At 48.7% G+C, this 18,400-nt stretch overlaps 1 protein-coding gene across 3 annotated transcripts in view; it reads right to left on the reverse strand.

Moving 5' to 3' along the window:
- Positions 1-844: 844 nt before the first annotated feature.
- The window catches only part of PODXL2 (podocalyxin like 2), a 32,320-nt gene continuing 14,764 nt past the window's right edge, over positions 845-18,400 (reverse strand). Inside the window, exons 3-10 of one of the 3 annotated variants that reach the window (XM_066195430.1) lie at positions 12,546-13,432; positions 11,456-11,530; positions 8,347-8,503; positions 7,413-7,474; positions 5,575-5,754; positions 5,071-5,235; positions 3,987-4,030; positions 845-2,386 (exon numbers count right to left, since the gene is read on the reverse strand). In XM_066195430.1, coding sequence (XP_066051527.1) covers positions 2,290-2,386; positions 3,987-4,030; positions 5,071-5,235; positions 5,575-5,754; positions 7,413-7,474; positions 8,347-8,503; positions 11,456-11,530; positions 12,546-13,432 — 1,667 coding nt within the window. In that variant the 3' untranslated portion in view covers positions 845-2,289. Of the gene's footprint in view, positions 2,387-3,975; positions 4,031-4,824; positions 5,236-5,574; positions 5,755-7,412; positions 7,475-8,346; positions 8,504-11,455; positions 11,531-12,545; positions 13,433-18,400 lie in introns of those variants that run through there. The other 2 variants (XM_066195431.1, XM_066195432.1) reach the window with 2 other exon arrangements.

The following is an 18,400-nucleotide window of genomic DNA, read 5'->3' on the forward strand; positions in this document are numbered from 1 at the left end:
CGGGAAAAGGGGACCTGCCCTGGAACAAACCGGGACACTGATCTGGAACACACCTGAGGAGAGGAGCTGGCCCGTGGCTGGGATGGAGTTTGGAACATGTGGCAGGGCTCTCTGGACTACGTGCAGTTGTGATGAGAGGGGTCTCGTGAATCCACTCAAAGGCAGGTGCCAGGAGGATGGTGCCACACTCTTTTTGGTGGTACCCAGAGACAGGACGAGGAGCAAAGGCCATAAACCAAAACACAAGGAGTTCCACCTCAACATGAGGAAGAATTTCTTTATGTTAAGGGTGGCAGAGCCCTGGAACAGCTGCCCAGGGAGGGCGTGGAGTCTAAGGAGATATTCAAGTATTACCTGGATGTAATCCTGTCACCTGCTCTGGGTGACACTGTCTTGGCAGGGGGCTGGGCTGGATGATCTCCAGAGGTCCCTTCCAACCCTAATAATTCTGTGATTCTGTATGGGGTCCAAGTCTGGAGCAGGTGTGGGATGGTGAAGAGCTGTGTGGGACACGTGGCACCGGGCATGCAGGCAGGGACTCTGCTGTGGAACAGAGGCTTCTGCTAAGCCACTCTAGCAGGAAAGGTGTCCTGGACTGCTCCTGTGGGTACTGGAGGGGTAGAGTACTCCTATGGGGGAAGCCTGTTTCCACAGCCTGGGCACCTGGTGTGGCTCAGGGCTTCCACAGAAATCTGTGATGGGGGAATTAAGGAGTGCACTGTGGGGAAGGGGGGCCAGGCTGACGACGCCCATCCTGGCAGAGAAACCGTGGCCAGCACTGCGTTACCAGATGCAGCAGACATGAATTCAGGCAGATCTAACCAAGCAAAGCACTGCACTCAAGTCAGTGTTGAGACACCCAAGAGGTGCATTTTATTGCAAAGAAAACAAAACCACAACCCTGTTATTTCCAGGGCCAAACACAAGTGTTTCTAAGTGTTCTCCGGCAGCAATCCCGAGCAGCGGCCAAGGCTTGCAGTTTGTGTCTAGCAGGAATGAAGGTGTTGAGAACGGCTCAAAGCCTGGCTGTCAGCTTACGTGAGCACATGAGGCTCTCATGAGCCAGCACGGATGAAGGTGCTTGTGTCTGACTGAGCTTTCTCAAACCCGCTGTGAAGGACAGATGTGCTCCTGCATGGCTGCCAAGGCAGATGGGAACAGACGAGTTGCTGACGGCAGTGGCTGCAGTGGGACCCTGCTGCAATGCTCTAAGGTCATGCTGCAATAGTCCTTAGGATAATGTACCTTCATTTCACACCACATCCTCTGCCAGAGGGATCCTTAAAGTGTATCTTGAACTCTATTTATTCTCAAGCTGCATTACATCCTTCACAGCACAATTACTGGGTCACTCCTCATTGTTTCTTTCCACCCCACATACCCCAAGGCAGTGTGCAGGATGCAGAGTCCCAGAACACATTAGACTCCATGTTACAGGCAAGGTTCCAGATATCTGGGTGACACCTCGGAGTAATCTGCAGCTTGGCCATCCCAGATCACATCAGGCCACAACCCCACAGAGATGGAGAGCCACTCTGATCTTGGCCATGCATCCAGACGATGCTATTGCCAGCGTTCCTCGAGGCACTGCACTCACAACAGCACCGGATGATCTCTCTGAAGAACCACCTCCATTTCACGGCAGAGTCCCTGCATTCTAGCTGTGGTCCGAAGGAGCAGAGGGAGCAAGTGGCAGACAAAGCAGGAAGATGGAGGTGAGACCCTGTGTTGCTACTCAGGGCCTCTATACTGGTGACTCCAGGGAATGTCCCATCTCACCACTTTACAGACAAGGACGTCCTCACACAAACCATTCTTGACAAGCCTGGTACAAGCCCCTCTGCTCCCGGTCGAGTCCTGCAGCCCCTCGTGAATAAAGCAGGTTATCCGAGGCAAGTCACAGGAAACAAATATCCAAAGCTAAGAGAAAAGCTCTTTTTTTTTTCTTTTTTTTTTTTTTTTAAAATTTTGCGTTTCCAACTCCCAACCGCCACCAGGTGTCAGTGCGACCAAACATTTGGCAGATGGAATTACGTTGATGTCCCAGTAGGTGGCAAAGTTTTCCAGGAATTGCTTTGTCTCCTGCATCTGCTCTGTCGTCTGGCACACTGCACTGAGAAGTCCAGCTTTCACAGTTTTTATTAAAAAGAAGTTTAACTACATTAGGGTGATAGAAAAGCTTCCTGTTACAAATGCTAAGACAAAGGTTTTCTTCCTCTTTACATCCTCCCTGTGCAGAGCTGGAAATGCAAGCACTGGACAGAGTAAAGTGGGCTACCAACAGCCTCTCTACAGTGCTTCCCAGCCCGCAGGTCCCCGGAGATGACCCGTCTCTGCAGGGCTGGCAGGAGAGGGACAACAGTGCAATCGACTTGACAAGATCAGCCTAGTGCAAAAAAATGATACAGAGAGAAAACAAACTGTAAAAGGATAAAAAGTATTCACCAGACTAAAGTGAAATTCTATCAACCAGTAGACTTCTGAAGCTAAACTGGGATCATACAGCCAGGTGCACCCTGTCAGAGACAGTAGAAAAGTGTCCTCAGCCTCACAACAGCCACCCTTAAAGTGTCTCTCAAACCACCTCGATGCTCCAGACAGAGAAGAGCATCTCTGGAAAATCCTCTAGGCCACGAGAGGCCAGAAGAGCAAATCAGGAGAACTTGCCAGCTGATTATTGAGCCCACATAGCCCCCTTTGTTTCCTTAAAGTTTGAAGACTTTACACGAGACTGGGAGGTGCTGAGCCCAGCCAGAAGCATTGCTTTATCAGTGCCTTGTTGTTTCTCTGAATTAGGGTAGTGAAAACAGGGCAGCAAAGCAGCTCTTAGCAGGGACATGCACCAAGGAAGCGATTTGTGGGTGAAATGATTCACATCTGATTGGTGGCATTATCTTTTTAACAGCCACTGGGCATTAAAAACATATTTGATGAGGATTATTTGACTTGGAAAGGTTTACACAGTGCAGCTGCCTAAAGACCACAGGCATGCCAGGCCCCATTATGATAAGTCCTATAAAAACTCAAATTTTAGCTCCATGCTTTAATTTACGCACCATAACAACAATTTGCATTTAATCCTGTGAGCTTCAAAGTGCCTTCCACACAGCCAGTGGCCTTGTGCAGTTTTACTGTACAAATCCCATCAAACTCAGCAAGAGCCATCAGTGAGTTGTGGTCAGAGAGGGCCATGTAGTCCACATACGTGCACTGTCCCCCACTACCAACTGCTGGGGCAGGAGAAGGAACTCTGAGCATCTCTGCAATCCTACCAAGGTACAAAAGGAGCTGACGATCACTGTCTCCTACATAACACCAGGAAAGATATGGAAGCAGGCTAAAACCACTGAAAACTGGAATCTGGATAGGAAACCGAAGGTTATCACCTTTCTTGAATCCCTAATAAACTGGTACCAGAGCGGTCCTACATCGAGGTGATCTGTGATTCAGTTTGTATGCAAAGCGCTACACAAACTGCAGCAACAGACTCTTGCACCTTGACTTCAGGCACACGCACCAGGGAGGAACATGCTAGAGGTCTCTATACATACAGTGATAGATTTACAGGCTCAGCATCAGGCTGCACATCCAGGGCCTCTGTATACAAAGGTTCCCTTCAAGACCAAGTGTGAAGCTGCATCTCACAGGGAGAAAGCATGCAGATCACCACTAGGGAGGGAAGTACACATCGCACACTTTGCTTTGGTGCCTCTGACCAAAGCAGGTCGCTCAATCCCTCAATGACAGAAGAAACAAATGTTCTGGGATTTCAGGCTTGACAGTAGTTTAGGCAGGGCTCAGAGAACAATTACACATATTCACGTGCCTTCAGCACACATCTTCAGGGAGCTGGAGCTTCAAAGTTGCCTGAGGCATGCCTGAGAAACATTCATTGGGGAGCTCTTACATCCAATTCTCATCTCATCAGAACTGGCTCTTACATTGTTTAAATGCAGTGATTTTAAAGATGTTACCCTGATTTATACCTGTGGGATATTAAACACTTCCAACCTTCCCTCAGAGCAGGATGCTGAAATTGAAAGAAAAGGATGAGAATATTACTTGTTCCCCTATTTTAAAAGTTCCACATAGTGTTTATATTTAATGCAAAATAACCAACTGAAACCAAACTATCCTGGAAAATGAAACTGGAGTGGAAAAGGCCAGCCAGTTTAAAACTTACACTCAGACAAGGGATATTTTCCTGCTGATTTCCCAGGCTATTGTGAAAGAGGCATGTAAACATAATTTTCAAGCAACGCTCCAACCTAAACCACGTTTCCATCTAAAATGCTGCACCATGGCACTGAATTCTCTGCAATCAGTCAAGCAAGGGTAAAGTGCTCAAACTTTGCAAGCTCAGCTTGGAGTTGTGGAGTTAAAAAAAGGAGTGGGGCTGTTTGTGGTACCAGGGGTGAAATGAGATGACAGCAGGGAATGGGTGGGAGGGGTGTTTTCCCCATATGAAATGTAAACAACAGCTCTCATACAATTAGTAGCTGAGTGCTAGAGCACTAGAAAATCTGTTTTCACATGGGGAATGCAAACTCTGCCCAGGACATCAATGGAATCTTGGCTCCCCTCCATCCAGAATGCACAGGTTTTACTGCACCTGCACAGACTGAACATGATCTCTAGGTCAGGATCTGGAAAGTGAATTTACTCCCCAAATCTGGACCCTTGGTGGCAGGCAGCCCCACCATCTGTTTCTCCAATCCAGACACTCTCCAGCCACTACCATAGAGCTACAGTAAGTGCATTTAAAGGTGATGAAAGCATTGGTGCTACTGATAGGAACACACACACGGAGATCTATAAACCCACCCCTCCTGCTTCCCTCTGTTCCATGATCCTCCTGGCTCCTAGCCTCAGATGCAGGCTCAGGACTTCCATAGGGAAAACTTGCCCAAACACCTGTTCAAAGGTTTTAAGAAGTTCCTGAGAAGCCACCTGATCCCATGGTCCATCAGTCAAGATAGGAGAGAAACAAGTGTGTTTAGGAGGGTGGTTCCCCCCTTTCTTTTTCTAAAGATGCGTGTCTTCCTCAAACACATCCACATCCTCGCTCGCCTGCTTATTGATCAGGACATCCCAGCTGTCGGGGCCATTGATGGTGTTCCCACCGTTCACGCTCGGCTTCTTCTCCTGCATTTCCGACTGGCTGTCACTGGCCACATCCAAGGTAGGGTTGTCATGGCAGCCGTTCTCAACAAAGCGCAGCTCCTCGCCGTGTGACTGCCAGGGACGAGAGCACACAAATGGAGACAAAGGGGGACAGACATTAATGCTGCTGAGAAGCACAATCAGACCAGGCTATGAGGGTCACCGAGAACTTTGCGGAGTCAGTGGGAAGAGGCAGATTTATTCCCAGCCCAACCCTCACAGTGGAAATGAGCTGCCCTAAGCACATTTGCATCTCTCCTACACCTGAATGAACTCCACTGCTGCTCCAGCAGTGTATCCAGTAATGTCCCATAATTGGACAGGGAAAAACAGTTGCCCTCTTAACTTTCCAATCTCCACCATCCCAAGGGCTAAGAGTCTGGCCACCTTCCCCACCCATCCAGTGCTCACCATGTTCTTCATTTTGGGCAGGCGTCTCTGCCAGCAGTTGTAGATGAGCCCCAACACAATGATGATGGCGCAGATGGAGCCGATGATCACCAACACCACAAAGAGCTTCCCGTAATCACTGCGGGTCTGGTTAGGGTGCGACTGGCAGCTTGTGGTGGTCGAGTAGTTCTGGATACCAATCTGGAAGGAAGGAATAGTCTACTACACTAGTAGTCCTGACCTGCAGGCAGACAGAATCCTGTTCAGACTTTCCAGGGTCCAAGTACAGGACCAAGAAGGTGGGCAGAGGAACTAAAAGCCAAGGTTGGAGACTCAGATTGTACACTGTCTTACATTACTAGAAAGCTCATAACTATACATAACATCATTTTCCATGAAAGTTGACACATCAGCAAATGACAGTAGGCACAATTTTATTTTGCTCACCTGCACAAGGATATCACACCTTTGTGTACAAAAAGGAGGCTTTCATGCAAGAAACCGTCCAAGACTGAGAGTTGCCAAGACAAACTACAGACCCCTGACAGGTGCTGAGGCTTGGTAACTCATTGGCAGAGAACGTAACCCTAATAAATAGGTTTCCATTAAAGCTTAGGTCCAAAGAGGACATAGTAGTCTTTACAAGGTCTTGAAAGTGGACAGCTGCCTGGTGAGCCTAACAGCTTAGGAACAGCTGCCCTAGAAACTGGGTTCCTGTGACTGTCAGCAAACAGCCCAGCCTTGGTCCCACCTGGCAGATTTGAAACAGGTTATGTATCAATTCAATAGTAAGTGTGACAGGTGTAAGAGAACATCCTCCCTCCTCCTTGCAATCTCATGCTTGTGCAAGGGAAGCCCTGTGAGCAGAGTTCCATTACTGACAGAGCCAGAGACTCACAGGCATGGGGCAAGGACGCTCTGGTAGGACTCACGTTAACAGAGGGCCACAGTTGCAAAGTCAAATCTTGCATCCACACAAACCTTCTTTCTGGACAGTTCTAAGTGCTGATACTTCAGTCACACAATTTCTACGAGGTTGGCTTTTTGCACTTTCTCTGGTGTAAGCCAATCAATACACCACTGAGCACTTAATTTGCTTTGTCTAACTGCACCAGTTTGTTAGGTCAGGGAAAAAAACCTGTGAGCAGACAGCCAGCAAGGCAGTGGTGCAACCCTGCTGCTAAAATCAGCAAAATCACTCCAGTGCTTGGCACAAAAACTCAAGCAGAATCAGGTCCTCAGTGCCCACATACCCTGTAGGACAAAGGGGCAAAGCCAGAGATCGTGGGACTGACTTGTCCTCATCTCTATCCTCTTCCAAGCTGCCCAGGGTTAGGTGGGAATATGTGAGGCCTAGAGGCAGCTGGGAGAGAAGCCTGGCATCCACTGACCAAGGTCCTCTGCCTGCCCTTGTGGAGGCAGCTGTTTAAGGAGTGAAATGCAGACCCTGGAATTGTAGAAGGTGTGTGAACGTGTCAAGAGAAGCCAATGTATGTAACACAGCTGCAGGGTGAGCAGGGCCAAATGTGGGGCACCACCCACACTGCTTTTGACAATAGTATGGAAGGGGTGACACTGAGAATCCCAACAAAATGAATGTGTGAAAAGCAGTCTCACAACCAAGCCAGAAAAGCAGGGAGGGAATAACCCATAGTTACTCTCTTAAAAAGGAGCAGACACTTGGTGGCCTGGCTACTACCAGTGAGGGGAGAAGGGAGTTTGCCAAGCATCTGACTCATCTGTTTGCCTGCTGTGGGTTCAGCACTTGGTTAGACTGAGACATGCTCCCAGTTTTCAAGTTGCTTATTTTAATTGTATAACTGGTCTTAACAAACGGATGCAGGCAGACAGGCTCTTACCTCAGCTAAGCTCCTCTTAACATCCCCCAGTGCCATAAGAACATCTTTTGTAGGGATAACGCCTGTAAAGTAGAGGAGGAGATCAGTGCTGCTCTCTGCTCAGGTGACTCAGTCATATGTATTCATCAGTCTAAAATCCCCAACAGCATGGAGGCAGGGAAATACACATTTTTGTTCATTGGTATCTTATGTCAGGAGGCTGAAAGAACACAGGGTCACAGACAAGGGTACCTACAAATACTCTTGAAGGAAGTAAAAAAATACAGGGATGAACTGGTATCAGAGCAACCTATGTACCCTCCCCACCACCACAGAAGCACTCAGCATCTGTGTCTGCTCTGGGAGCAAGCAGCATCACTCAGAAAGTCATGGAGACAGGTTCATAAAGGTCATAGAGGCCATAATGTCAACATTAGAAACCTCTGTCACTAAGCAGGCAGGAAAATGACCCCTGTACTAAAATGGGAATAAAGAGATGGCAAAATGTTCCAGTCCAGTCCATATTCACTGTCAGCTTTTGTTTCTTTGGGGATGAGGGTAGGCACTATGAGGACCATCCTAGTTCAGATAGAATTGATAGGTTAGGAAGTGAACCAAGAGCAGGCTGTCATATTCTGCCATGGAGGAGAGTACATAAGTGTAAGGAGAAAGCTGACAGATGCTCAGGGAAAGGCAATCCAGGGAGGCAGCAAAGCTGAAGGCAAAGTGCAGAAGATGGAGCTTTGTGCAAGCAGTGAGGGACAACTCAGAAGGCAGATGTGAAGAAAGATGTCCTCAGTCCTTCTCCATCCCTCAATCCAGCGAATACTGAGAACTGGTGGGATTGAAACGGATTGGAAAGCAAAAGCTCCTTCCAACAGGGCTGTGTATCTCCGTTTGGGAGCCTCTTAAATACACTCCCCATCACAGGAAGGCTCCTTCTGCCAGCACTTACCCTGTTCCCCAGCCAGCGTCATTAGCAAGTGCTTGTCATTCTCATTGGGTTTGCTCAGAGAGATGAGCCAGCGGTCCTGCAGCCCCTCTGCCTGCCTGGAGAAGGCATCCTCCACCAGTGCCAACAGCTGGGGACCCCTCTCCAACCGAAATTCCTCCTGCCACAGGAAAGAAACCTTGGTGAGTGCATGGTAGGGACAAGGCAGCTGTAGTACTACAGGGCTGGTACAGCTGAGACCTCACATGTGCCCAAAAGCCAGCAGTGTTAAACCTGGGGCAACAGTCCGCTGCACAGTGCCAAAGGCTGGACCCACAAACACCCCGATGCACCAACCTTCTTCCTCAGCTCCTGTGGTAGCCATATGCCCTACACCAAGCCCAGCTCTCCAGGCACACAGGGATCCTGAAGCACATTATGGTGTAAGGTGAGAAGGAAGCAGCCAGGCTCTTCCCCACAGCCAGCGCTGGGTCAGCAGGTGCCGCTCAGCCTGACGTACTCCACCCGTCCCTCAGCAGGCTCCTTTGCTGCTTTCCCACTCCTGTGTTTCTATTCTCATCCCCAGTTGCCATGCCAACCTGAAGGCCACACAGATGATTAATAAAATGGAGAGTTCTTGTTGCCATGGCAATTTGAAGCGCTGAGGGCAGGCACAGGCCTGTGCCAAAAATGGCCTAATTGGAGAAGACATCGATGACTGGAGCCTGAATCACAAGAGCCTGGCAGTGCCTCCTCTCATCAAATTATGGGTTTTGGTATGGGGAGGCAGGAGGAGCTGTGTGAGGAAGCAGCACCGTGATGCAGCACCACAATGCTCAGCTGCAGCTCCAGCGCATGGTTCCACTGCCAGTCTGAGGCTCTCTTTTGGGGGATGCAGAGGAAAGGGGGAGCAGCTGAGCCAGGAGCAGAAGGACAGAAGCAAGATGTTTCTGGTGATGGGGAAAGCAGAGGTTGCAGACCACTGATCAGTTCTCCATGGTGGAGAGGAGGAAGCAGTGAAGGAGCCTGAATGCACCGGTGCCAAGGTGGAGGTCACCTTCCGAGGCATAGCCAGGTACCACTGCTGGGTCAGATCCTGCAGTCCTCACTTGGGCAAACTTTCCAGGTATGTTGAGTGGGAGACTTGCCCAGAGAGAGACAAGTGATTCCCTTGCCTGGAGAAGACAAGGGAAGATTTTCCCTTCCCACTGGGAAGACAAATAGGCTTCCAGTTTAGCCCAGAAATACAGACATGGTCCCCGCAGCAGCTAAAAGCCTGATGCCATGAAGTGTATTGAAGGTCAAAGTGCAACCCTCTGGAAGGAGCTAAGCACTCTCCTTGTCCCTCAGCTTTTCAGTGGGACTCGATACACACCAGATCATGGCACCAAAACATTGAAATATGTGAGGAATACCCATTCACACTAATTTAAACTACAGCACTTGCAACACAGGGTCTCCCTCAAAATCCCAGAAACCCAAACACCACAGAGTTCCAATACAGAAACCAAAAAACAAAAGAGACAGGCAGACAGTAGGTGAGGTGCCCAATCTGAGCAAATTACCAAGGGTATGAAACAAACTGCATCAACATCAGTGGAAAGAAGAGCTTGATTCCAGCTTCACTCATGCAAAATGGTAATGGGAGGCAGGGAACGATGAGATGCTCATGTTAAATATGTATGTCGACAAATGTCCCTTTGAATAAGGGGTAGTACAGCACAAATCATTCACGAGGAAATATGTTTTGAAACATGAAATCAAGTAGAAAAACAGTTCAGTCCTGCCTATCCCAGGGCACCATCTTCCTCCAGCAAGGCAGAACTGAGGATTCAACAGCAAAGACATAATTTGATCAAGAGACATCTGCACATCTGCTTTTCAGTCCTTCCCCTTACAGGGGTTTAAACAACAAAAATACAAGTGACCACAGAAAGGAAATTACTACATATTACAAAATTAACCAGTATTTAAAGTCCACAAAGCCGGGAGAGAGAGTGATGGGGACATGAAGGAAACAGGGCAGAAGGACTCTGGTTTTCAAGGACTCCTTTTCTGCATTACAATTGTGAACTGTAGCAGAGATACTTAAACCCCTCCACACTGGTTTGCCTAAATTAGGAGGAAAAAGATTGACTTTTCATCTATTCTTAGAGCAGTCAGCCTGCCTTACTGTGTATAGGAATTTCCCCATCTTCCCTGTCCCCAAAAAAGTTGCCTTTCAGAAAAACAAACCAACCTAGAACTTACCAGTAGTGGCAAGAGGTCAGTGCCACAGAGCAACCCTGCAGTAACAGAACCAGCTGGCTCTGCCCATAGCAGGAGCCCCACAAAGCAGGGGTGCAGATGCACGAGGCCAGAACACAACTCAATGGAACATTTTGGTCTCAGGTTGTCAGGCTCAAAATAATTTCTTAGAATTATGAAAGGCACCTTGACCCCAGTCCTTTCACAACTGGTTTTTTAAGTGCCTGATAATAGGCCCAGCAGAAGTGAACAAGCCCTTTTTTCAGGCATCCACAACGGACTCTGGGCTCATGAATTAACTGCAGCTTTATGAGGATGGATGGACAGGCATTAGATTAGCAGAGCATGGCTGGTTAACAGAGACAGATAACACACAAGATAATAGGGTGGGGAGAAGAGACCCTTAAGGAAGATTTAGTGATAGCTGCTTGATGCTTATCGATGCACAGTGCAAATGGGAGTCCCTATTCCTCTGAGCCATCAGAGGATTCTTACAATATGCTGGAAGGAATGAAAGGAAAAGGAAGCGAAGGAAGGAGAACTGCATTCAGTCCTGTAAGAGGCGCAGTGTTAAAAGGTCTCATGTCTCATGACAATCCAGGTACTGAATGGCACAGACTAGCAGCCAGAAGTTGGTAAAAAATCCAATATGGAACTGACATGTGCTAGACTTGGAGCATAATCATCTCTCTCCACCCACTCTTTTTCCCTTTTGGAGAACAGGAATATTTCTGTCCTCCTCCCCTTCTCTTCACAGCCTCTGCAGGTTAAGATTTAGTGCTTTTAAAATATTCTGTGGTGAAAACAGACAGCAAGAGCTGTGCCTGCCTTCACTTTCCTAAACACCATTGCCCCCATGCCATCAAATCTCTTTCGAGTGACTTACACAGTCAATGTTATCTGACATATTCAGGATGATATAGTTCTTTCCCGCAAGGTTGCTCCAGTCTTTGCAGATCACCTGGAGAGACAAGACAAAGACAGCTGGGTTCAGGTGTGAATGTAACTGCTGCTGAAAGCACAGGGTACACAAGTGACAGGAGCAAGGCGCTGTGCCATACTCCCAAAACGCTTCCCAAAGGATGTGACTGTCCTTAACTCTGTTCTAAGGAGGAATCACCATTCCAGTGCTAACATAGAATAGGGACAAAGTTACTCTGCCAGCTTGCCACAGCTCAGCTTGACCTTCCACCTCTATCTAGACTCAAGGAGAACACAGGTTCTCAGTGGAAAGCTCTCTAGCCTGCAGCTTTATCAGCACTTAACACAAAACCTAACCAGGAGCCTCTGTGGTCCTTAAACAAACTGGTGAGACAGGGCAGCACTTTGCAGGCAGGACAGGATGAACAGAGGGACTAAGTCACTTGCTCAGGCCCCTCAGTAACATGGGGCAGAAAGCAGAATTAAAAGCTTTGCTTGGTACTTTCTCGCCAGTCATCTCCTGCTACACATCTTCTCTTAACCAGCTGCCAGTTTGATGGATTCAGGAACTGCAGTTCACCCCTCCTCTCCCACAGGCTCTCCTAGACCCAACATCCTCACACATAACTGTACTCTGCTCCACCTGCTCCGCATTTGCTCCCTGCAGGCAGCAGCAGCAAAAAGAGCACTTCTTTTTCACTCCCTTTCCAGAAATCCTCGGGGCCATGTTTGTCCTGACACTTCCAATAATGCCGGCTGAGGAAACAAGGAGCTTTCTCTGCTGTGCATGCCCCAGAGGAAAGGTGTTCAGCTTCTGTTTATCAGAAGCAGGATTTTGTGCAACTGGGAAGATGTGAGGGGCCAGGGCTTCCACCAAGGATGATGGATACCCTTAAGAACTGCTGTGAATAACTCTCCCTGAAAATTCAGTTTTGAGTGGGTAAACAGAAAAAACTACTTCCAGCAGTCAGACTTAGGTTAAACACTCCCCGGGAGCAAAGTATCCAAATATTCCCACTGCAACCTCCCACCCCAGCCCCTGCTCCCAGTGCAACCTGTGCCGAGTCCCAGGGCAGCTCAGTTGGCAGCATGGCCATGTGAGCATCCCCAGCCTGTGGTGACAAGTTCCTCCCTGCTGCCACAGTCTCAGTGGCTGACTCGGTGTCATTCCAAACAGGATCCAGCGCAGGCTCATCAGCTCTGTCCCACGGAGACACAGAAGGGGGGTGCTGCTGACTGCCAGGAAGAGTCTGGGTGCCTGGGGAGCTGCTTGCAGGAGAAGGTGTCCCCACAGGTGTTTCCACTGTCTGCTCCATTTCAGTCAGCATCGTGGGCTCCAGCATTTCCCACCCCACCGTGGGCTCTGAGACCTCCTCCCCGGCTGAATGCTCTTCCCCACCAGCCTCCACTGTGGTCTCTGCAAGCTCTGCTCCTGTTGTAGCCACAGTCAGCTCTGAATCTGCTCCCTCAACAGCCCAAGAGACTCCAGTTGTCACCTCAAAGAGTTCTTCCGAATCACTGGGAGATCTTGCAGCAACAGTAGTAGAAAAAGTAGAGGGCACAGGTCGAAGACCTGGTCCCATGCTGCTCCCAAGGTCTAAGCCTGGAGAAACAGAGTCCTCTTCTTGCCCTCCTATGGCTGCCTCAGTCACTACACCTGGCCTGGCAGAGGCTGTGGAAAACAGAAGGGAGAAGGAGTCCTCTTGGTCCACTGGTTCAGAAGATATAACCTCTGGTCCAGAGGTCTGAAGGCTCTCCATTCCTCCTCTTGAGTGGTCTATAGGGAGCAGCCCCTCCTCTTCCTCTAGTGTGGAGAAAGGTGTGTGTATGTCAGGCTCCACAAATTCTGCTGGTGGCTGGACAGTGGCCATTTCCCAACTGTCTACTTGTGTCCCATTTCGTTTCAGCAATGCCTTCTGAGATGAAGCAGGAAAGGTATAATCTAAAAAGAGATTCAAAAGACTTCATGTTACATCTGAACTAAGAACTCTGAGAGGCAGAGAGTACCCCATAACATGTGTCCAAGCCACAGGCGGGGGTCAAATGGCAATGACACTCCAAGAGCAGGCAGCCTGCCACAGCAAAGAACAATCCCATCCAATATGTGCACTTCTCCATCTACCCATCCCAACCCAGTGAACACATATTCCCAAGGGATCATTTCCATGTTTGTTCTCTCCACATCTGTCTGTCCATAGGCACTTTCACAGACAATAATAAGTAACAGTTTTGACACTTGGCATCTTTAAGTTGAGGTTATGAGTGTTAGGAATAAGCTGGAACCCGGAGATTCATTTCAGATGGGACTGAGAAAGATATGGGGTGGTAGCAGCTGTCAGCTACAAGCTAAATAGGAAATATTACAGAAGAGAAACTAAAGCACAGAAAACCAAATCCTCCTTCCTGGCACAACCAAGTAATACCATCAAACCCTGAATCGACCTGGGCATATTTGAAATGCAGAATTTTAGTTTGTACAGCACTTCAGGGCAGAAAAGTCATCCCACAAATATCTTCATTAGTTTTGCTTTGCTACAGCAGCTGAACCTAACTCCCCTGCCTCCAACTACAGCCCCTGTTTTTCTGTGGCTCTAACCACGTACAGAAGTGTTGTTGCTAAACAAACACAGATGCTGAAGGAGATGCAGCTCACAAATGGAAGGTCAGAGCAGGCTGGGGTTTCTTCTGGAAGCTAACAAGGAGCTGGGGACCCAGGAAAAGGAAAGAATCTGTAAGATCAGATGTTTAGCACAGAGTGGCAGGCACAAATCCAGCAAGCATAAATCAACTTTCATCTTTCTTGAGAAACTGCTCATACCCACAGAGTTCTGTTTCAGGAGTCTGCATCCCAATTAACTCCCTTTCTCCCCAAGCCAAGCACAGCCTATTCTCACTGAGAAGGGAAGGAAGACGATCCCTTCACAGCCAGAAATGAGCCCCCTGCTCTGTCTACGGTTATTAAGTAAATGACTGTCTGAAATACCCAAGGCTCCCGTCTCCTCTCCTGCCTGCCAAAGCAGATGCTCCACTGAGCACAGTGGGCAGCAGCTGTCTGAATGCCTTACAGAGAACTACAAAAAAAAAAACAAAACTCCACGCATCCCTGACTCCAATCCATCGCTCACTGCTGCCAGAATGGGTGCAAGCTCCCAGGCAGAGAGGGCCATGTCAGCAAACACACCCATTGCCCTGGGTATTCCCCAGGAATCAGGACTGCCCATGCTACTCCTGCCCAAACCTCCTGAGCAGAAAACGCATTGTTCCATCCACCCCAAGCAGGAGGTGCAAAGATCCTCCTGTTCAGCTGGCGAGTGGATTCCCTAAACCACAGTTCATTCCCTTTACAGTGTCAGCAGCTCCTCTCAGATGTTGCCCAAAGGTGAGTGTTACCCAGCTGCTGACCTTCAGAGCTGCGGTGTGGAGACAGACTCCCAGTTCTGTCTGCAAAGAGGCCACTGGGATTCACTGCCCAGGGCAGGCAGAAATCATGTTGCTTTGCTGTTGTGTCTCACTAGAGAGCACCCCCCGCTGACACCCCACCCAAAGACCCTGAGGAGTAAAAGATCTTTGCTTCCCAACAGCCAGCTGATGATGCTTCCTCATAGGCCAAGGAGGCTGGTAAGAGCAATCTGCAGCAGCAGAGACCAAAGAAATCCCATCTCTCCTCCACTGCCTGGCACTGGTCTTCCCTAAGGCCCATACCAACAGGTAGCATCCCAGTATCTGCAGACATGGTCACTGCCTTGCTGGATGGATGGCAGGAACTGCCACAGGCCACGGGATTGAGGAGGTTTGGGTGGGACTGTCTTCAGACAGATAGTAAAGCTTAGTGCATCTCCCAGGGCTCTGCTACTCCTCCTGCTGCAGGGATAACTCAGGGATAACCTGGGTCTTACACCAAGAACTCCCCCTGCCCTGATATACTGTGGGTGAAAAGTGAGGCTTTCACCCTTTAAAACAAGGCCCTGTCAGATGAGATTTTCAAGGATCAGTAATCCAATCTGCCACCTCCTCTGCCTAAATTCTCAACTCCTTTGCACCTTCTTCTCTTCCTTACTCTTCTTTCCACCTGGAGCAGAGCACGAATTGGCAGGCAGATGGGCACAGCAAAAAAACAACATGAAAAAGCAGCATGAGGTTTGTCCCAAGGGACCAGAAATCCTCTCAGCCTGTCAGCTCCCCTTTGAAGTCACACACCCAACCTTTCCTTAAAGTGCTCTGTCACAGATTAGTTGGCTCCCATGGGGGAAAGCCCTGCATGGTGCAGCTGTGCCGCCTTTCCCACCAACAAGATCTAAAGATCTGAGGAATTGATGCCTCTGCCATCTCTCCTAGGCAAAAAAAGTTTAGGACCCATCCCACTCTCTCCCAGCAGACTTCGATCTTACAAGGCAGCCAAACACTGAAACCTGAGCTGCTTCTCTAGGCCAACAAATCAACAGGGTAGAAGCAGACACAGGAATCCTCACACTTGCTACTAATTAGGTTAACATTCCCACTTGTCATCAGTTTCCCTACTGCTCTGCATGTCAAGCTGGGAACATCCTTCTGTCTGGTTCATAAGGCCCCACTGATTAGAAACTCAACTCCTCTCAAATCATGAGAGGGCTATTACTCAGATTCAAATAGGGAACAGTGAAACTTGAGGGATTGGGGTGCTGGATTGTGCTCCTTAAAACAAGGATCTCTCCATATGACCGTTACCAAAGGTGTTCAATCCCTTCCCAGGTTCAGGAAGGATCACAGAATCATCAATCTTCAAGATATAGTCCAACCATCCAACCCGCAGCACTATAATCATCCCTAAACCATATCCCCAAGTGCCACATCCAGATGCCAACTGTGATGAGTCAATCCTTCCTTCCAGACTCTTCAGCTAGACAGTTCCCATCCGGAATCAGCTCCTCCTGTCTCACTAACACGGGCATATGCCAGCTTCTCAAGATCAGGTGTCTTTAAGGCACTCATATTTTCTTTTCATTTACACCCCTCTTCTATGATTTGAAGGAATTTTTGCACCCTGCCCATCTCCCTGGTACAATCTCAGCCCCTAAATTGATCCCAGCACAATCTTCCCAAGCCTCCATCCAGACAAGCTGCCCTGTCACTCATCTGTGAAATGCAGAGTTAACAGCTTGACCATTTGAAGAGTCTTCTCAGCATTTCCCTTAATTCCTCTTCCCTCCAACCCTAAGGGAATTCAAAGGGCATCTCCTATTTTTAGCATCTCTTCCAGCATTCAGATAGCAGTTCCCCTTCAGCAAGTGATTTACTGGCCTTGGCCCACCTGGTTTTCCTCTACCTTCAGCAGACCTGATATACCCAGTTCCCATGCTCCAGGCAAATGGCAGTGCACCCACAGACATTCCCACCTTCCCACGCCAGTGCCACCCACTTCCCTTCTCACCACTTCTGTGGGGAGAAACAGCAACCAGAGAACAGAGAGGCAGAGAGACACAGCAGCCTGTGCTCCTGCTGCAGAAATGGGAGAGAGTCTTCTGCTAAAAGAGACAGGTATTATGGAACTGGCTGTAATGCAAGATTTGCCTGGCTTGTTTATCAGCTCATCTAATTTCAGGAAGGAAGCAGAGCTCTGCCAAGCCCAAGGATGCCCAAGGAGGGAGGAGGTAGTAACTGCACACATCATCAGCTCCTTCCCTACCAGGGTCTGCTGTCTCCCACCAAGATCCACAGTAGGCTGGAGCACAAGAGGAGCTCGTGACCACACACCGACATGGCATGTGCCCCTTCCCCACCACAAACAAGACCAGCCAAGCCACAATGGAGCCAGCATGACCACAGCAGGGGACAGCTCAGGAGAACCAGCCACTGGAACGATGAAACTGTCCCAGCACCTCTGGCAAACAGTCCAGCAGGGATGGACCAGAGGAGTGCAGCAGGCAGACACAGCTCTACATCATGTACCCTCCCAGAGCTTCTCAGCCACAACATCCCCTTGGGAGTCTGGTTCACCAATATGAAATTACACACCTCTATCTCACCTCTTTGCCACCACATCCTTAGCTTCACCCCTTAATGCTTTCCATCACTGGTGATGTTACACATATTGCAGCATCCAGCTGCCTCCCACAATCCCCCAGCTTTTCCCTTCCAAGCTCTCTTACAAAAACCCTCAGGCAATATTTTTTAAAGAAATCATCTTTCACAGCCTTTCCAAGTCTTGCCCTTTGCATCTCCCAGCAGACCCAGGTCTGGGTCACAGAGATCCATTTTCTTTGCCTGGGGGGATGATTTTCCCTGGGAGAGGTGAACATGAGCTTCAAACCTCTGCAAAAGCCCCCATTTCAGGCAATGTCCTGCTTCCTCCAAAATCAATACCAAAACTTCCCTGACACCAGATGGGCCAAGACATGGCACTGTGCCAAAGCACAATTCCCCAGCCAGACATTTAATTCATTACATTTCTGCTTCTCTGTCATTAGGAAGAGGTGGTCTCAGTTACTGCCCTACGAGGTTCCCTATCCTGTATTTGCTATTAACTGTTTAAAGCAACTGTGACAACTCAGGAAGAGGGTGATCATCGCTGTTTTTAAAACACATAACCTGACCATAAGGTGTTTATTGGATTAAGCTGGAAGATCATGTTAACCAGTGATTGCATTACTGATAACTAGAAGGTACTGTAACAAAGACAAGATCATTCCTGGGCTCCAATCACAACACATAGCATCATTCACTCTAAAACATCTGCCAACTTTGGGAAACACAAGGTGCACCCTACTGAAAATGCAGCCAGGTCTGAAACTGTATCTGCCCTCCTTTTTGCAGTACAGAACAGTAAGGCTTACTGCAAAAAACTTATACTGCAGCTGATTGAAACCACAGGGGGATTTTAAAGAGGCAAAATACCATTACTGGTGCTGGAATTGAGCCAGCTGGGGCTAATATA

The sequence above is a fragment of the Chamaea fasciata genome, unplaced genomic scaffold, assembly GCF_029207755.1.
Source record: "Chamaea fasciata isolate MVZ Bird 193981 ecotype frontalis unplaced genomic scaffold, bChaFas1.0.hap1 SCAF_13, whole genome shotgun sequence".
In the NCBI taxonomy this organism is placed as follows: Eukaryota; Metazoa; Chordata; class Aves; order Passeriformes; family Sylviidae; genus Chamaea; species Chamaea fasciata.